The sequence below is a fragment of the Schistocerca piceifrons genome, chromosome 11 (genome assembly GCF_021461385.2).
Source record: "Schistocerca piceifrons isolate TAMUIC-IGC-003096 chromosome 11, iqSchPice1.1, whole genome shotgun sequence".
NCBI lineage: Eukaryota > Metazoa > Arthropoda > Insecta > Orthoptera > Acrididae > Schistocerca > Schistocerca piceifrons.
The window spans coordinates 42,248,277-42,267,791 of NC_060148.1; the positions used below are offsets into that span (position 1 = coordinate 42,248,277).

The window sequence follows — 19,515 nt, forward strand, 5'->3', positions numbered from 1 at the left end:
GCACGTTGCCAAGCAATGTTGACGCGCAACGACAGCACGAATAGGACTTTCTTTTCGTCGGTTGTGGCAATGGAGGAGACGTGGATGCCACTTTTCAATCCAGAAACAAAGCGCCAGTCAGCTCAATGGAAGCACATAGATTCACCGCCACCAAAAAAATTTTGGGTAACCGCCAGTGCTGAAAAAATGATGGTGTCCACGTTCTGGGACAGCGAGGGCGTAATCCTTACCCGTTGCGTTCCAAAGGGCACTACAGTAACAGGTGCATCCTACGAAAATGTTTTGAAGAACAAATTCCTTCCTGCACTGCAACAAAAACGTCCGGGAAGGGCTGCGCGTGTGCTGTTTCACCGAGACAACGCACCCGCACATCGAACTAACGTCACGCAACAGTTTCTTCGTGATAACAACTTTGAAGTGATTCCTCATGCTCCCTACTCACCTGACCTGGCTCCTAGTGACTTTTGGCTTTTTCCAACAATGAAAGACACTCTCGGTGGCCGCACATTCACCAGCCGTGCTGCTATTGCCTCAGCGATTTTGCAGTGGTCAAAACAGACTCCTAAAGAAGCCTTCGCTGCTGCCATGGAATCATGGCGTCAGCGTTGTGAAAAATGTGTACGTCTGCAGGGCGATTACGTCGAGAAGTAACGCCAGTTTCATCGATTTCGGGTGAGTAGTTAATTAGAAAAAAAATCGGAGGCCTTAGAACTTGAATGCACCTCGTAGATGGGTAGATCACGTAACTAATGAGGAGGTATTGAATAGAATTGGGGAGGAGTTTGTGGCACAACTTGACTAGAAGAAGGGATCGGTTGGTAGGACATGTTCTGAGGCATTAAGGGATCACAAATTTAGCATTGGAGGGCAGCGTGGAGGGTAAAAATCGTAAAGGGAGACCAAGAGATAAATACAGTAAGCAGATTCAGAAGGATGTAGGCTGCAGTAGGTACTGGGAGATGAAGAAGCTTGCACAGGATAGAGTAGCATGGAGAGCTGCATCAAACCAGTGTCAGGACTGAAGACAAAGACAAAGACAACAACAACAACAACAACAACAACATTAAATTAAGTGAAACATGTTGTAGAAATGAAACACTGCTGTTTTTGCATTCAATCTGAGACTGGTTTGATGCTGCACTATACTGGGCAAGCCTTTTCATCTCCAAACTCTGCTGCAATCTACGTTCATTTGAACCTGTTTACTGTATTCGTCTCTTGGTCTCCTCCTACAATTTCTACTGCCCACACTGCCGTCCAATACAAAATTGGTGATCCCTTGATGTCTCAGAATGTGTCCTATCAACTGATCCTTTCTTTGAGCCATGTTTTGCCACAAACTTTTCTCCCTAATTCTGTTCAGTACCTCCTCATTAGTTACGTGATCTACTCATTTAATCTTCAGCATTCTTCTGTAGCACCACATTTCAAAAACCTCTATTCTCTTCTTGTCTGAAATGTTTGTCATTCATGTTTCCCTTCCCTACATGGCTACACTCCATACAAATACTTTCAGAAAAGACTTCCTGACACTTAAATCTATATTCAATGTTAACACATTTCTTTTCTTTAGAAATGGTTTTCTTGCCATTGCCAGTCTACATTTTATATCCTCTCTATTTCGACCAAATAGCAAAACTCATCCAAGTCCTTTGCTGTCTCAGACTTAATTACAATGTCAACAGCAAATGTCAAAGTTTTTATTTCTTCTCTTTGAACTTAAATTCTTTTTCCAAAATTTTCTTTGGTTTCCTTTACTGCTTGCATAACATACAGATTGAATAACATTGGTGGTAGGGTACAACCCTGCCTCACTCCCTTCTCAACGACTGCTTCCTTTTTATGCCCCTGGACTCTTTTAACTATTACCTGGTTTCTCCACCAGTTCCATACAACCTTTTGCTCCCTGTATTCTATTCCTACTACCTTCAAATATTCAATGACTGTATTCCGGTCAAAACTGTCATAAGCTTTCTCCATATCTACAAAAGCTATAAATGTAAGTTTGCCTTTCTTCTTTAAACTATCTTCTAAGAGAAGTCATGTTGTCAGTATTTCACTGTGTGTTGTTATATTTCTCCGGAATTCAAAATGATCTTCCTTGATGTGAACTTCTACCAGTTTTCCCATTATTCTGTAAATAATTTGTATTTGTAATTTGCAACAAGACTTATTACACTGATAGTCCAATAATATTTGCACTTCTCAGCACATGATTTCTTTGAAATCGGAATTATTACAATCTTCTTGAACTCTGAGGGTATTTCACCTGTCTCGTACATCTCGTACACTAGGTGGAAGAGGTTTATCATGGCTGGCACTCCCAAGGCTATGAGTAGCTCTGACAGAATATTGTCTACCCCCAGGGCCTTATTTCGACTTAGATCTTTCAGAGCTTTGTCAAATGCTTCTCGCAGTATCATATCTCCCTTGTCATCCTCATCTATGTCCACTTCCATTTCTAAAATATTGCTTTCAAGTTCATCTCCCTTGTATAGACCCTCTATAAACTCCTTCCACTTTTCAGCTTTCCCTTCTTTGTTTAGGGATGGTTTGTCATCTCATCTCTTACTATTCATACAGCTGCTTGTCTTTTCTCCTGTAGGCAGTATTTATGTTTCTCCTAGTGAGATATGCTTCTAAATCCATACATTTGTCCTCTAACCATTCCTGCTGAGCAATTTTGCACTTTCTGTCAATCTCATTTTCTAAATGTTTGTATCCCCTTCCGCTCACTTCATTTGCTGCACTTTCAAATGTTCTCCTTTCATCCGTTACCCATAGATTTTTACTAGGCCTTCTCTCTTTACCTATTTGATCCCCTGCTGTCTTCACTATTTCATCTCTTAAAGCTACCCATTTGTCTTCTGCTATATTCCTTTTACCTGTTCTAGTCAACCGTTGGATAATGCTCCATCTGAAATTCTGAACCTCTGGTTCTTTTAATTCGTCCTGGTCCCATATCCTTAAAGTACTACCTTTTTCGAGTTTTCCTCAGTTTTTATCTACAGCTCCAATAAATTGTTGTCATGGTCCACACTTGCCCCTCAAAATGTCTTACAGAAATATGTTTAAAAAAATCTCCGTCTTAAAAGTCTCCAGGTCTCTTCCATGTATACAAGCTCTATCGAGGAAAAAAAAATAATTTTACTATTCACATTTAGGAGGTTACAATTACTTTTATTTAGCTATAACAATGAAATTCTACACGAACCTGGAATGCAACTGTGCTGTATCTTTGACATAAATTGTTGTCAAGAAAATTTTCTTTTATACAAAATGCTAATGAGATAAAACATTGCAATATTTCATAATTTATGTCAAAAAATGTGTTTCATAAGATAGGTCCACTCCAAGCCAAAGTTCTCAGTGTTTTCAGTTTATGGGATTTGAAAAATATCACTGAAAACATTTGACTGAGACACCTATCAGAAAAACCATCAAATTTCTCCAATGTAATGTTGAAAACTGTGGATTGCTTTTTGAGAGATGTTGGTGAAACCAACTCAAAACTCTCCCACACAAACTTCGCCTTTAACATATGGCTCTTGCCTCGGATTATTTTTGAAACTATGTTGTGACTGGAACAGCATAAATAATACAAATGGCTTTGAATAACACTTTGCTTTCGAATTACATTTTCAACATATACTTGCATTAATTCAGTAATAATCAGAATCAGAATCCAATCAGTAAAGGAATGTGATGCGAATGTGTATGTGAATGCTAATGCAAGAGTCTGCGTTGTTTCATCATTTATATATCAATTGTGAAAATTTCTTGTCATGTTATGAGGTATACTGACAGTGGAGTTATGCAATGTAAACAAAAGGTGATCATGTGTTTCTACATCTGAAAGATTACGTCTATTCAAATTTCATGCCAGTTGGATAAGAGTGGTGCGCTAATAGCACCACTATGAGGATGCAAATCCGATTTCCATTAAATAGATGCTGTAATAGTCATTGGCATTAGTTAATGATGAGATTGGGTGTGGCGAGTAGTTGTTATAGTTCAATTCTTTTATCTTGGCGGCTCGCGCATGCCCGCCTAGACGCGGGAGATTGCTGCATTGCCAGTTGCACACGACGCACGCACCAAGAGAAGCAGCGCCATAGTAAAGTGTAGTTCGCAAGCTTACGTTTAGGGGGGAGCGCGCAGTTCATGAAGTAAAGCCGCCACGGCCGCATTAACCCTTTCGCTGCTACAAAGACGTGCTCCCCGCATTCCGCGCTGTGCGCGATTTTGTCATCACTGCACTGCTCGCCTGTGCAGACACACGGTGTTCTGACTGCTTTGACACACTTTATCATTCAATTTCATAAAAACTATTTGGACCAAAAATTTGATTTTTACACATCTTCTTGACTGATACCTTCCCCCTATAAAAGACTTAATTTTGTTTCGATGTTCAACGCAGTTATTGTGCAGCATTAGATGTCGTAAACCATTGCACGAAATTTTGAACAGTTTGCAGAGGTAAAAGTCCATTGAGTATACTTTCCGTATGGTCAATTTTAGTTTCCACAATGTTGAGAACGAAATGTCGACAAGATACCTAAATTTCATATAAAATTTACTGTATAACAAAATCTCATTTAATTTAAGTACCAGATTGTTGTCGTATGTAATACTGAGAAATATTCTGTCTTTCGCGACTGTAATAAAAGTTTTATTTATACCAGAGTCATTTCGCTTTTTCTAAAACATTCTGATTAAGACAAAGTTGGCGAAGTACACAAAACTGAATTGTGGACGTAATAAAACATAGAAACTAAAATATATTGTCAGTGATGTGCAGTGCGCAAACAATTTGTGTTTGTCACAACGGTCAGCAAATACTTGCCAAAACATAGATCAGTTGACGAAAACATTGAATATGATGTTGCCAAAGAAGCGAAGCAAAGAATTGAATCAGACAGTCAAGTAGTTCGGCAATGTATGAGCCGGAATTCTGTTCTAAATAATTCTTTTAATACTGTCACAAAAGAATGTATCTCAATATGAATAGTAAAACAGCAACTGCAGAAGAGAAGACATACAAACAAAACAGATAAAGTGAAGACTGTATGTGTGCTTTTCACTGGTTTTAATTGCTGTGAAAAGAAATATTGGAGAACAGAATTAGAAAAACCAAAAACTTATTATAATTACAATGAAGAGACAAAGCACTAGAAATTTCAAAAAAATTACATTAAAACTAATAAAATTCATGAAGTAAGACACTTTGATATTTTTTTTAAATAAAGAAAAAAATTAATCAATTAACATGGTTTGAATTCAGAACCTTAGGCTCAACGGCCAAACACCTTAACCATTACGCTAACGCAGCTCGTCATTCAACACAATACCTGGAGGACTCTAAAATAGCATGCAAAATACCGACAAAAACAGTTTGTATGACTATGAATTACTCACGTTTTGTCGAAGTACAGTAGGAAATAAACAATTACCGCTGTTCTTTATTGCGAAAAAGCAATGATACAAACATCTTTCCTTGCTATCACCTGAATTAGGAGGCTTATTGCTTGTTTGGTTTAATTAATTAATAGAATATGAAGCTATTAGTATAAAGAATGCTTTTTACAAACTTTCCATAAAAGAAAGTCTGCTATCAAGACATTGCTTTTGTTCAATTACTTTATCTATGACTGACCGTTTCTAAAACTTACGACACTCGTCCGCGCTCTGCACTGCAGTCCAGCTCTGGCAACGTCGTTCTCTGTTCATTGGCTGACTGTGTTTTGTGACGTCAGATGCGCAGAACAAACCTAAACTCGGCCACTATCGTAAATGACGCGCACAGGGTGTCTACGTGGACAAGAAAAAAAAATTCCCGGATTTTTCCTGGATTTCCCGGTTAAAAACACAATTTCTCCCAGATGAAATTACGTATAAAGCGGGTGAAAATACATCCGTCTTAAGTAACAGTATGCTTTCCCTCGGAGCTGTAAAACCTATCAGTCCTCTGAATAGTAAAGGTCTTTTACCGGCGGAGGACGTCCCAGCACTTTAGGAAACGAAATCCAGGAAAAACAATGCGTTTGGAAAGTTGTTTGATGCGAGACAATATGCACATAGTTTATTTTCGTATTGCGAAAGTATATACACAAATTCCACAAATTACAGCACGGTAGCTTCCGAAACTCTAAAATAGAGATTGCGTTGAGTGATGCACTTTTGTTAGCCAGTCATAGCTCATTACACGTGATCTCGCTAGCGAATGACGGCAGTTATTCAGAGCACGAGGCCTACGAGAAAGACAGGCCGCGGCGCGTACGTTACGAACGTGGGCCGAGTTCGCTCCACTCAGCAAAGTGCTTTTCTACACTGGTTAACTAGTAAGTAGAATTGTATGAACGAACAAGAATTGCATCGTCTATTGGCATCCACTGTTATTAGTCCTACAATGATAGGAAGTCCATAGGCCTACTAACAGGCTCTAATTTGGCAATTAAAATTGTGCCAAAATGATTAACAGTTGCGTAGAAAAGTCAAGGTGTTCTGGCATGAAAAGACTTGTGACATTCCTCAATAACACATTATGCACATTTTTTTGAAGGTCAATTACACTTTTTGCCATCGATCGCATAATTTTTTATCTATGTAAGAACAACATTAAATATGAAAACTAACTTGAAGCTCGGTCTTTTTTTAGCGCGTGTTACACGTTAAGTCATATCAAATACAAATGTGCCGGTAAAATTTTAAATAGTGGCATAAATGACTTATCTTCTGGGCCCGACATTTTTCAAATGGCTGATCCTCAAAGTGTTACGTTTTGAATGAGAGTTATAACGCCCTGTGATTTAAGAAATTCACTGCACATTCTCACACGTAACATAAATCATCTTGCATGGAAATTTACTTTGTAAGTAACGCATCTCAAGCCACTATTCGTAATATTTTCCGGTGATCTGTTAGAAATGTATACAATTGTGACGTGACGCACATCGAATGCACATTAGTTGTCACGGACGTACTGCATAATCTTCGGCCTAAAGCCTTTGACACTTTTTGGTGTCGGCAAACTGGTCTGTGCATTGTGTAAATTACCCATTTCTATACAAATAAACTTTTATTTTGGTGTTATTGTCTGATTTATGTTTCATTGCTGCAGTATTGTTCAGCAGTACTGGACTAAAGTTCTTTGTCAGCATATCAGATCTTACACGTCAAACCTACAAAACTTTAACTGAAATCTAAAACAATGAAAAATACCCGAATTCTAAAAAATTCCCGGGTTTTTCCCGGATCTCCCGGATGTCCCGGGCCGTATACACCCTGGCGCACTACAGTCAGGAATGCCTTTAAAGTGATGAAGACCCCATTATCAACATCTCACCGAGTTCAAAAGAGATCACGTAATAGGAATACGAGAAGCTGGATGTTCCTTCTGTGATATTGCAGAAAGACTTGGCAGGAATGTAGCCACTGTACACGATTGCTGGCAGTGACGGTCACGAGAGTGTACAGTCGCAAGATGACAGTGCTTTGGATGGCCTCGCGCCAGTACTGAGAGGAGAGACCGCAGTGTTCGGCAAACGGGTCCGGCACATCGTGCGGCATCTGCAGCAGCAAACTGAGCAGCAGTTGGCCCCACAGTGACACAACAAACCCTTATAAATTGGTTACTTTGAGGAAAGCTCTGAGACAGATGCCAGTGACACCAAACCCCCGGCATTTACGCCTTCAATGGTATCGAGTGACAGCACATTGGGGGGCAGGTTGGAGGACTGTTGTGTTTTATGATGAAAGCTGGTTCTGCCTTGGGGCCAATGGTGGCTGTATAATGCTTAGATGGAGGCCAGTGGAGAACGTGCAACCACCAAGTCTGTGTGCTAGATATGCTCTACTTACACCAGGAATCACAGTCTGGGGTGTGATTTTGTATGAAAGCAGGAGCACTCTTGTCGTTACCTCACACACCGTGACTGAAAATTTATACATCAATATGCTGATTCAACCTGTCATGTGGCTGTACATGTATAGCATTCCAAGGTGTGTTTTCTATCAGGATAAAGCTCTCACACACAAGACTGTTGTAACCGAATGTGCTCTGTAGAGTGTCAACACGTTGCCTCGGCCTGCTCGATCACCGGATCTGTCTTAAATCGAGCACACGCAGAACGTCGTCGGATGACAACTCCGACGCCATCGACAAACGGCATTAGTCGTCCCTGTACTGACTCGACCGAGTGCAACGGGAATGGAAGTCCATCTCGTAACCTGACATCCGACACCTGCACAACACAATGTATGCATGTTTGCATTCTTGCATTCAATCTTCTGGTGGCAACACTGGTTATTGGTATTCCAGCATTTCACATCTGCAATGGTTATATTGCACTTACATTAACCTGTGACCCTGCAATGTTAATCACTTAAATTGTGTCACCTAGACAAATGTATTCCGAAAACGTCAATACTCTACAACAATTATTTTTGGTGTTGCGATTTTTTTTTTCATCATTGTAGTTTGTATTATGTCTCTATAATTTGTTTTCTACTTGCTCTTACATAATCTCAGCTTCTGTGATTGAACATTACCTACTATTAATTATATGTACCTACAAAACCATAAAAATTACAACAAAATTCTTAAGCTTGAAGAAAGAGGCACCATGAACCTTCTTTCATGATTCTTAAATCGTGTATTAGTGATGACTAAATCATGCCATGTGCAAAATTCTATCAAGTAGGTTCCTCTTGTTTTCCTTTCCCCTAGTCCATATTCACCTACTATTTTTCCTTCACTTCTTTTTCCAGCAACTGAATTCCATACCCCCATCACAATTAAATCTTCATCTGCTTTAAGTATCTGAATAATTTCTTTTATCTCGTCATACATTTCTGCAATCTCTTCAAGTGTGAGGATCCAGTTGGCATATAAAATTGTATTATTGTGGTGGATGTTGACTTTATACCGGTCCTGGCCACAATACTGCATGCGTTCACTATGACGGTCATGGTATCTTAACCGGAGTCAAATTTTCTTATTCATTATTAGACCTACTCTTGCATTACCCCTATTTGATGTTATATTTATAGTCCAGTATTCACCTGACCAGAAGTCCAGTTTTTTCGCCACTGAATTCACTAATTCCCACTATATCTAACATCAACATATTCTCTCCCCTTTTTATATTTTCCAACCTACCAGTCTCATTAAGGGATCTTACATTCCACACTCCATAGAATGTTTAGTTTTTGAACAACAGAAAATCTAGGATAGAATGTAACATAATTATGGAAAGGATAGTTGCTACTTACCATATAAATGAGGTGCTGAGTCGCAGAGGGGCACAGCAAAAAAAAAAAAAAAAATAAATAAATAAATAAATAAAATAAAATAAATAAAAAAAATTACAAAATAAGCTTTCGGCCAATAAGAAAAAAAAAAAAAAAAAAAAAAAAAAATCACAAAATAAGCTTTCAGCCAATAAGGCCTTTGTCAAAAATAGATGACAGAAAGACATACATACATACATACATACAAACACACCCAAATGCAACTCACATGCACATGACCACAGGCAGTGTGGTTTCTGTTGCCTGAGACTGCAGTCGTGTGTGCGTGTTTGTGTGTGTGTGTGTGTGGGGGGGGGGGAGTGGGGAGGGGGGCAAGGGGGAGGAGGTCTATTGTTGACGAAGGCGTTATTGGCCAAAAGCTTTAATTGTGAGAGTGAGTCTTTTTGTTGTGTCTATCTGCGACTCAGCATCTCCGCTATATGGTGAGTAGCAACTTTCCTTTTCATAATATTGCTGAAGCCAGACTACCTGTCAACAATAGATGACAGACACACACACACACACACACACACACACACACACACACACACACACACGCCAGCACAACTACTACACACATGACCACAGACTCTGGAGTAGTAGTCTGGTTTCAGCTATCAGACTGTGGTCATGCATGTGTGTGTGTGTGTGTGTGTGTGTGTGTGTGTGTGTGTGTGTGTGTCATCTATTGTTGACAAATGCCTTGTCAGCTGAAAGCTTACTTTGTGGCAGGTTTTTTGTCGTGTCTATTGCGACTCAGTATCTCCACTACATGGCGAATGTTCAGTTTTGTTTTTCCTTATGACAGCATCCTCCTGAGTAGTCCCCTTATACAGTGGTAAAAGACAAAGTGACTCCCACATTATTTGGATTTGTATTCCAACACTTGTCCACTGAACAACACCTGTCACAAAAGCTCACAAATCCTGTAGTTTTGAGCATACAAAATTACAACATCCAGCCTTGTGATGCACATCACAGGAGCAAGATTACCTCTTTAGTGCAGCACAACAGCCCATTGTCACCCAGTCTAGAGCACGGGACCAACATATTAACAAAACTGCAGAAATTTGCCCAAACCGTGAAATGTGCGACACTTACCTGTTCGTACACGAGCTCGATGGGACAGCCGAGGTTGATGTCCAGGAAATCCAGGGAGATCTGTTCTTCCAACATCTGCGCACAGCGGGACATCACATGGGGGTTGTTTCCGCATATCTATAAAAAAATGTGCCATTAATTGCAAGAAACAGGAAATTACACTACTGGCCATTAAAATTGCTACACCACGAAGATGACTTACTACAGACGTGAAATTTAACTGACACGAAGAAGATCCTGTGATATGCAAATGATTAGCTTTTCAGAGCATTCACACAAGGCTGGTGCCGGTGGAGACACCTTCAACATGCTGATATGAGGAAAGTTTCCAACCGATTTCTCATACACAAACAGCAGTTGACTGGCGTTGCCTGGTGAAACGTTGCTCTGATGCCTCGTGTAAGGAGGAGAAATGCATACCATCAAGTTTTCGACTTTGATAAAGGTCGCATTGTAGCCTATCACGATTGTGGTTTATCATATCGCAATAGTAGAACATAGATTTGGTGGGTTCAGGAGGGTAATACGGAACGCCATGCTGGATCCCAATGGTCTCGTATCACTAGCAGTCGAGATGACAGGCATCTTACCCACATGGCTGTAACAGATTGTCCAGCCACGTCTCGATCCCTGAGTCAACAGATGGAGACGTTTGCAAGACGACAACCATCTGCATGAACAGTTCGACAATGTTTGCAGCAGCAGGGACTATCAGCTCGGAGACCACGGCTGCGGTTACCGTTGACGCTGCATCACAGACAGGAGCACATGGAATGGTGTACGCAACGACGAACCTGGGTGCACGAATGGCAAAAGGTAATTTTTTCGGATGACTCCAGCTTCTGTTTACAGCATCCTGATGGTCGCATCCATGTTTGGTGACATTGCGGTGGACGCATATTGGAAGCGTGTATTCGTCATTGCCATACTGGCGTATCACCCAGCATGATGGCACGGAGTGCCATCGGTTACACGTCTCATTCACCTCTTGTTTGCATTGATGGGGCTTTGAACAGTGGACGTAATATTTCAGATGTGTTACGACCCGTGGCTCTACCCTTCATTCGATCCCTGCAATAATGCACGACCACATGTTGCAGGTCCTGTACGGGCCTTTCTGGATACAGAAAATGTTCGACCGCTGCCCCGGCCAGCACATTCTCCGGATCTTTCACCAATTGAAAACATCTGGTCAATGGTGGCCAAGCAACTGGCTCGTCACAATACGCCAGTCACTACTCTTGATGAACTGTGGTATCGTGTTGAAGCTGCATGGGCAGCTGTACCTGCACACGCCATCCAAGCTCTCTTTGACTCAATGCCCAGGCGTATCGAGGCCGTTATTACGGCCAGAGGTGGTTGTTCTGGGTACTGATTTCTAAGGATCTATGCACCCACATTGCGTGAAAATGTAGTCACGTGTCAGTTCTAGTATAATATATTTATCCAATGAATACCCGTTTATCATCTGCATTTCTTCTTGGTGTAGCAATATTAATGTGCCAGTAGTGTAATGTGTCATTTGAGCCAACACACACAACTATGTTCTGCGCAAATTAACTGAATATTAATACCACACATTTCTGTTATCCATTTTACCTTTTTTGCCCTTGTATAATACCTGTAACAGTTACACAATCATTTTACACACTAACTGCTCAAAAGTATCCTGATATCTACTAGAGGACATTAATATGGGGTGTGCCAACCCTTAGCCCTTATGACGGATTGGACTCTGCACGCACAGTGGCAGGTAACAATCTCCAAACCCAAAACTTTCCATTGGATTGTCAGGAGGTATAGCATGATGCGCCTCTCCAAATCACATATTTCCTGTCGCCCACTGTTCTTTATGACATCAAGCTTCACTTAGCACCACCTACAAGTATGCGTGGCTTGTGAAGAGCTGCTTGACCACTCTACCCCATTCATAGTAACTCCCAATGTGACTAATACTTTCGAATTCACAAGCGATTCCTTCCAGTGATTTTGTTACAACCATCCTCCACAATGCTCAACAGTCCTTGTTCATTAGTACGTAAGGTCAACCTACTCTTGGTTTAGCACTGGTTGTTTTTTGAGTTTCCACTTCACAATGACATCACCACCAGTGGATTTGGGCAACTTTAGAGGGGTCAAAATTTCCCTGATGTATGAGGGCTGTTCACAAAGGAAGGCGACTTTTCAAATTGCGTGGTCAATGAACTTTCGATACATGTGTCCCAAACAAATGCTCACAGTTTCAAGTGTACAGCACATTTCATTTGTTTCTGACAGATAGAAAGGTTTGACGTGTTTTAGTGTGCTCAGAAATTTTCGATTATTATAAAAAACTGGAGCAAAGGATTTGTATCAAATTTTGTGTGAAAAATGGAATCAAGTGCTCTAAAGCGCTTTAAATGTTGACAGTGGCATATGGTGAGTCTGCTCTAAGTTACAAAAAAATAAATAATGTTATGAGTGGTATAAGCTCTTCCAGGATGGTTGAGAAGGTGGCAATGACGAACCTCACTCTGGACGCCCCAGCACATCAATGACGTTGAAGCTGTGAAGAAAATTGTCTTGGAAAATCTTTGAATTATCGTAAGAGAAGTTGCCGAGGATGTTGGCATATCAGTCGGCTTGTGTTGTCAATTTTTTCTGATGTTTTGGGCACGAGATGTGTGTCAGTGAAGCTTGTTCCAAAACTTCTATTTTGATCAGAAGAACCGTCGCACAAGCATGGCTCGGGGGCTCTCGAATGACGTCAGTGATGATCCTGATACACTCAAAAGGGTCATAACTGGTGACGAGACACGGGTTTACGGTTACGATGCCAAAACCGAGGCCCAATCGTCCCAATGCAAGCATCCCGGAGAGCCAAGACTAAAAAAAAAGGCACGCGAAATTCAATCAAATGTCAAAGTTTTGCTCACTGTTTTTTCTAATTACTGTGGTGTAGTGCATCACGAATTTTTGCCCCAAGATTGTGCGATCAATAATGAGTATCACCTTGACGTTATGCGCCGTTTGCTAGAAGAAATATGCGAAAAACGTCCGGAATAGTGTAAAGACAACTCATGGCTTTTGCAGCACGATAATGCATCTTCTCATTCATCGTTCCTTGTGAGAGATTTTTTGGCCAAAAGCAATGCGACACTCGTGCCTCGGCCACTATATTCACTGGATTTGGCTCCCTGTGACTTTTTCCTGTTTCCAAAACTTGAAGAGACCTATGAAAGGACGAAGATTTTCAGCGATTGAGGAAATGAAAACTGCATCGCTGTAAGTACTCGAGGCTGTACCAAAATGTGCTTACGAGAATTGCTTTGAGGATTGGAAGAAGCGTTGACACAAGTGTATTGCATCTGAGGGGGATTACTTTGAAGGGGACAACATGAATATTGATGAATAAATAAATATTTTTTCATGAAAATATGAAGTCACCTTACTTTTTGAACACCCCTCATCTACCGGTATGCTACTCAGGTGGCATCCAATGCCTCGTCCACATTCAACATCACTGCCCTCTCCTGTCCAACCCATTGTGCTGTTACTGCTTCTCCACAGAGATCACAGCACTCCCTGCATCCTTTTATACTTGTGGCTCCACTTCTCATGACATCTAGTGATCAACTCTGTATTACATAGAGGTATCCAGATACATTTGATCAGATAATTCAGGTACACTACTAAGTATGAATAGACACATTATAGAGAGTACGTGAAGGAACTTGCCACTCTTCTTGCAGCAGTGTACCGTAGGTCTCTAGAAGAGCGTAGCATTCCAAAAGATAGGAAAAGGGCACAGGTCATCCCCGTTTTCAAGAAGGGACGTCAAACAGCTGCGCAGAACTGTATCTTTAACATCAATAAGTTGTACAATTTTGGAACACGTATTATGTTCGAGTATAATGACTTTTCTGGAGACTAGAAATCTACTCTGTAGGAATCAGCACGGGTTTCGAAAAAGACGGTCGTGTGAAACCCAGCTTGCGCTATTTGTCCACGAGATTCAGAGGGCCATAGACACGGGTTCCCAGGTAGATGCCGTGTTTCTCGACTTCCGCAAGGTGTTCGATACAGTTCCCCATGGTGGTTTAACGAACAAAGTAAGAACATATGGACTATCAGACCAATTGTGTGATTGGATTGAACAGTTCCTAGATAACAGAACGCAGCATGTCATTCTCAATGGAGAGAAGTCTTCCGAAGTAAGAGTGATTTCACGTGTGCCGCAGGAGTGTGTCGTAGGACTGTTGCTGTTCACAATATATATAAATGACGTTGTGGATAACATCGGAATTTCACTGAGGCTTTTTGTGGATGATGCTGTAGTATATTGAGAGATTTTAACAATGGAAAATTGTACTGAAATGCAAGAGGATCTGCAATGAATTGACACATGGTTTGACGCACGTTGCAGGGAATGGCAATTGAATCTCAGTGTAGACAAGTATAATGTGCTGCAAACATATAGAAAGAAAGATCCTTTATCATTTAGCTACAATATAGCAGGTCAGCAACTGGAAGCAGTTAATTCCATAAATTATCTGGGAGTAGGCATTAGAAGCGATTTAAAATGGAGTGACCATATAAAATTAATCGTCAGTAAAGCAGTGCCAGACTGAGATTCATTGTAAGAATCCTAAGGAAATGCAATCCAAAAACAAAGGAAGTAGGTTACAGTACGCTTGTTCGCCCACTGCTCAAATACTACTCACCAATGTGGGATCCGTACCAGATAGGGTTGATAGAAGAGATAGAGAAGATCCAACGGAGAGCAGCGCGCTTCGTTACAGGATCATTTAGTAATCGCGAAAGCATTACGGAGATGATAGATAAACTCCAGTGGAAGACTCTGCAGGAGAGACGCTCAGTACCTCGGTACGGGCTTTTGTTGAAGTTTCGAGAACATACCTTCACCGAGGAGTCAAGCAGTATATTGCTCCCTCCCAAGTATATCTTGCGAAGAGACCATGAGGATAAAATCAGAGAGATTAGAGCCCACAGAGGGGCATACCGACAATATTTCTTTCCACGAACAGTACGAGACTGGAAAAGAAGGGAGAACTGATAGAGGAACTCAAAGTACCCTCTGCCACACACCGTCAAGTGGCTTGCGGAGTATGGACGTAGATGTAGATTACAGAAGTAACTTACACCAAGGAAAAAAAAACTATAGAGCTTAATCAGGGATTTAGACAAGAACATATATATAAACAGTATTATTATGTATATGGATGAAATAATCCAGGAATGGTAGTAAAAATCCATCTGATGGGAGGGAGGCAAAACCCTTACAAAAAGACGACGATGGGAACATTATTACTTGCAGATAACTAGATACTAATGTCAAAGTAACAATGATTTACAAATATCCATATACAAATGTGAAAACATTTTCACAGATTGGAAAAGGAAGATTTCGGCAAATTAAAACAAACAAAATTGTTGCAAATTGTAAAATCTGCAATTGATAATAAAATAATACAACAGGTAAAAGACTCTATATATATGCAGAGCATTTGGAAAGTCATCATGCACTGGACTACGGGCGAAAATTGAGTCAGAAGTTTAACACAAAGCTGGCAGAATGCAAGTTGGCAGAAAGTTTTCCTCACTGATACATGATTGTTTTTTAATTCATTCTACTGTTCTGTAATGTTTAACTGTTCAGTTCAATTGACGGAAGATAGTGAAGCCAGGTTTTGTGCTTAGAAGTGAAATTTGTTTAAAAATGACCGTGCTTTCAACTGTTTTGAAGGTTACAAATACACATATTTAATGCAGAAGCCATTTGCTGAAAAATTCCTGGGAAAAGCTGAAACTAATCGTAATGTGGTTTGTTGACTTAACTGAAAAATTTAGACAGATAGGGACGGTGTGAGATGCTGAATGAACTGGTAGACCATCTAAACTACATAAACAGAAGTAGTTGTTTTTTTTTCTGAGTCTATGCAAAACAGCCCAGCAAAATCATTGTGCAAGTTGGCACAAGAAACAGATACTGGGAGTGCAGCTGTGCATAAAGTGTTAGGCAAACACTGAAATTGCTCCCGTATAAAGTGACAGCTGTGCACAAACTGAAGGATGAGGATCATGATAAGTGAATCCGTTAATGTTATTGCAAATGATTTACATCTTTCATTGAGAGGAATACCATTCATATTCTGGATATCACCTTCTACACAGACAAGGCCTACTTCAAACTCTCCGGTCACGTTAAAACACAAAATACATGATTATGATCAATGGAGAAGCCACAAGCTCTGCTTGAAAAGCCATTGCACAATCAAAACCTGCAAGTGTTGGTAGCAATATCCAGATGAAGCATCACTGGACCTTTACTTTTTGAAGAAACTGTAAACAGTAATGAAAGTTATTGTTTAACATGCACACACCAGTATATACCACTGGTGGCTCACACTAAATCCTTCCATCGGGCGAGGTGTACCACCAGTGGCTCATGCTAGACTCGACCAATTGTATATGAAGACAGTAACTGTTCTCAAAAGAACAGATACCATTGATCACCGTGCAGCTTCTCTAGAATAAATGATAATTAATTGAAACCCTCAGCTGCCGACAGGTGTTGTTGACATACCTCGATGGGGACAGCTGAAAACGTGTGCCCCGACAGGGACTCGAACCTGGGATCCCCTGCTTACAGGAATCACTGAGCCACCGAGGCCACAGATGAATAGTGCGACTGCAGGGATTTATCCCTTGCACGCTTCCCGTGAGACCCACATTCTCAACTGTCCACAATCTACATATGTAATGTTTCTAATAGATACTTTGCCCATCCACCTATACAGATAAGTCGTCACCTGACTCAGCAAAAATCTGTCTTCGATGCCAAGCTATGACGATCTATCATCAAAATTATGGTAGAGTAAAAGTTGGGAACCATACTGAAAAATGCTCCTATTATGAAGGTTTTGATACAGGTGGTGCACATTCATTGCATTATTGTCATTTTCATCACTACTTTGAGAACTAGACGCACTTTCAACTCTGTCTTGCAGTTTTTCACCATCTGAATCACTGAGAGAGAAATTATTTGCTTCAGTATTACTGTTGAAACACTATCAACAAGCTGTTGTAGATCCTCCTCACAGTCATCACTACAAACTGCTCTTTTCGCTGTGTCGATCATTTAAAAATTGGCTACCATGTGGCAGACATATCCCTGTCTTCATTTTAGAAGACATTTGCAAGATATGCGTGTCATACAATTTAAATGCTACCGCCACTTTCTCATTTGGTGCGATCAGGTTATGGCTGAGGTATGGGCATTTTCGTGAACTTGAGACGTAACAGACACAGTATTAATCATAAATTGCTTCATTCAAAAAGAGTCACTTTTAATCATAGTATGGATATTGATTCCCTTATAAGGAAACTTAGCAATAGCCCACATTGAGGGGACACATTTCACACAGGCATACAGTTACATAGGTTATTACAGTGATATACGTATTTACTCGAATCTAAGCCGCATCTGAAAAACGAGACTCGAAATCAAGGAAAAAAAAATTTACCGAATCTAAGCCACGCCTGAAATTTGAGACTCGAAATTCAAGGGGAGAGAAAAGTTTTAGGCCGCACCTCCAAATCGAAACAAAGTTGGTCCATTGTAATACGAGACACAATTTAGGTCGAATGAATGACGATACAGTTACAATAGTTTGGTTCGAGTCGTAAGGTTCGCAGTTAAGCTTTACCAGGTAGCCATTGCTATGCGTCCGATGCTCCGTCCGTATTTATATGTACCCTTCCTTTTTCACGTGCTTTGTGTACTTTGAATCGATTGCGTATTTTTCTTTGATCTGATAAGTGCCGTTCTCTTTGTTATAGGTGTTTACGTCAGTCTAAGCTGAAAATGCATTATTGTACTGCGTCATGCATTGTTTGTCGCATTCTGATAATGAGTGTTTACGACGTGTCGCCGTTCGCGGCATGGCTCGCTTTTGTGCGCGCTACCGCCGCTTACAATAAAAAAAAAGAGAGGAATTGTCTCATTAACAAAACAGTGGCAAGAGACTGCTATTTGTTGTTACTTACACTGCTGCTTTCTTTGATAATGATCAACAAGAACCAAATAATAGACTGCGTATGATAGAAGATGTTCTGAATGAGAGTTTAGCTAAAATTTTTCTCCGTTTGAAAATCTTTGCAGATGCCTCTTTTGTACATTACATTCTGAACAGAAATTAGAGTAATCTTAGATTTAAAAATCTAGTTAATTGCTGTGCTTCATTTCTGACTGTATCACTATCAGGCATAAGAATAATACGAATATAACGGCCCAAGCGGGTCGCATCATACAGCCTCGCAGGCGCTCAGCGCCAACGCGGCACTACGCTTTCGATTTTTTTCAAATTGTTGCATCCTTGAGCCCCCGTTCACCAGATGTACGTCTAGCGATTGGTAGCTGACGTTATAGATCATATTTTATTAATAATTATAGTACAAGGTTACATCACCAGTTAAAGTTACATTCTCGGCAAGTACACCAAATCCTTTAATCCGTACATGTATTTTTTCATCATTACTAACTTTACATATGTATATTCTTCCGTGTTTGCTGTTGTCTCACACTAGTTTCGTAGGATTTAAATGAGATAGCAGCAAACACGAAAGAATACATGGCAAAATGTTTATATTCTTACTATTCTTATGGTGAAGAGAATACTGCATGTGATTCACAATTCATAAAAGTTCTTATTAGCAACGATCTCTTCTCACAGGTAGGAAAAAATTCAGAACATACAGTTGGCCATATTGATAAACATCCCAAACAGTCTTGCCAGTCGGATTTTTGTAGTACATTGGAATGCTGCTACATTTGAAGATGAACAATACGGAATTTGTATTTACTTCGTTGGATAATGTATGAAAATGCAGTGGTCGAAACTCTGGGCGGAGGAAAAAAGCTCATCTTCCACTTTTTTTTTTTAAATTTATTTACTGACGCAGAGGTTTTAGCGCCAGTATTTATCTTTGTGCCTGCAAAGCACGCCTGTGTAGCACTACATATATTCGTCGGCTGAAGTTAGTTGTGGCGGCAACTACCAACATTTTTCAAAATTTCCGCTTACTTTGCACTCGATTCTAAGCCGCAGACGGTTTTCTGGA

The 19,515-nt window shown here is 40.4% G+C and overlaps 1 protein-coding gene across 1 annotated transcript in view; it reads right to left on the minus strand.

The window, feature by feature from the left end:
* The window catches only part of LOC124720026 (tRNA-dihydrouridine(47) synthase [NAD(P)(+)]-like), a 227,880-nt gene that overhangs the window by 87,006 nt on the left and 121,359 nt on the right, over window positions 1-19,515 (minus strand). The window contains exon 7 of the mRNA XM_047245275.1: window positions 10,393-10,509. Within this exon, the coding sequence (XP_047101231.1) occupies window positions 10,393-10,509 (117 nt within the window). The remainder of the gene's footprint in view (window positions 1-10,392; window positions 10,510-19,515) is intronic.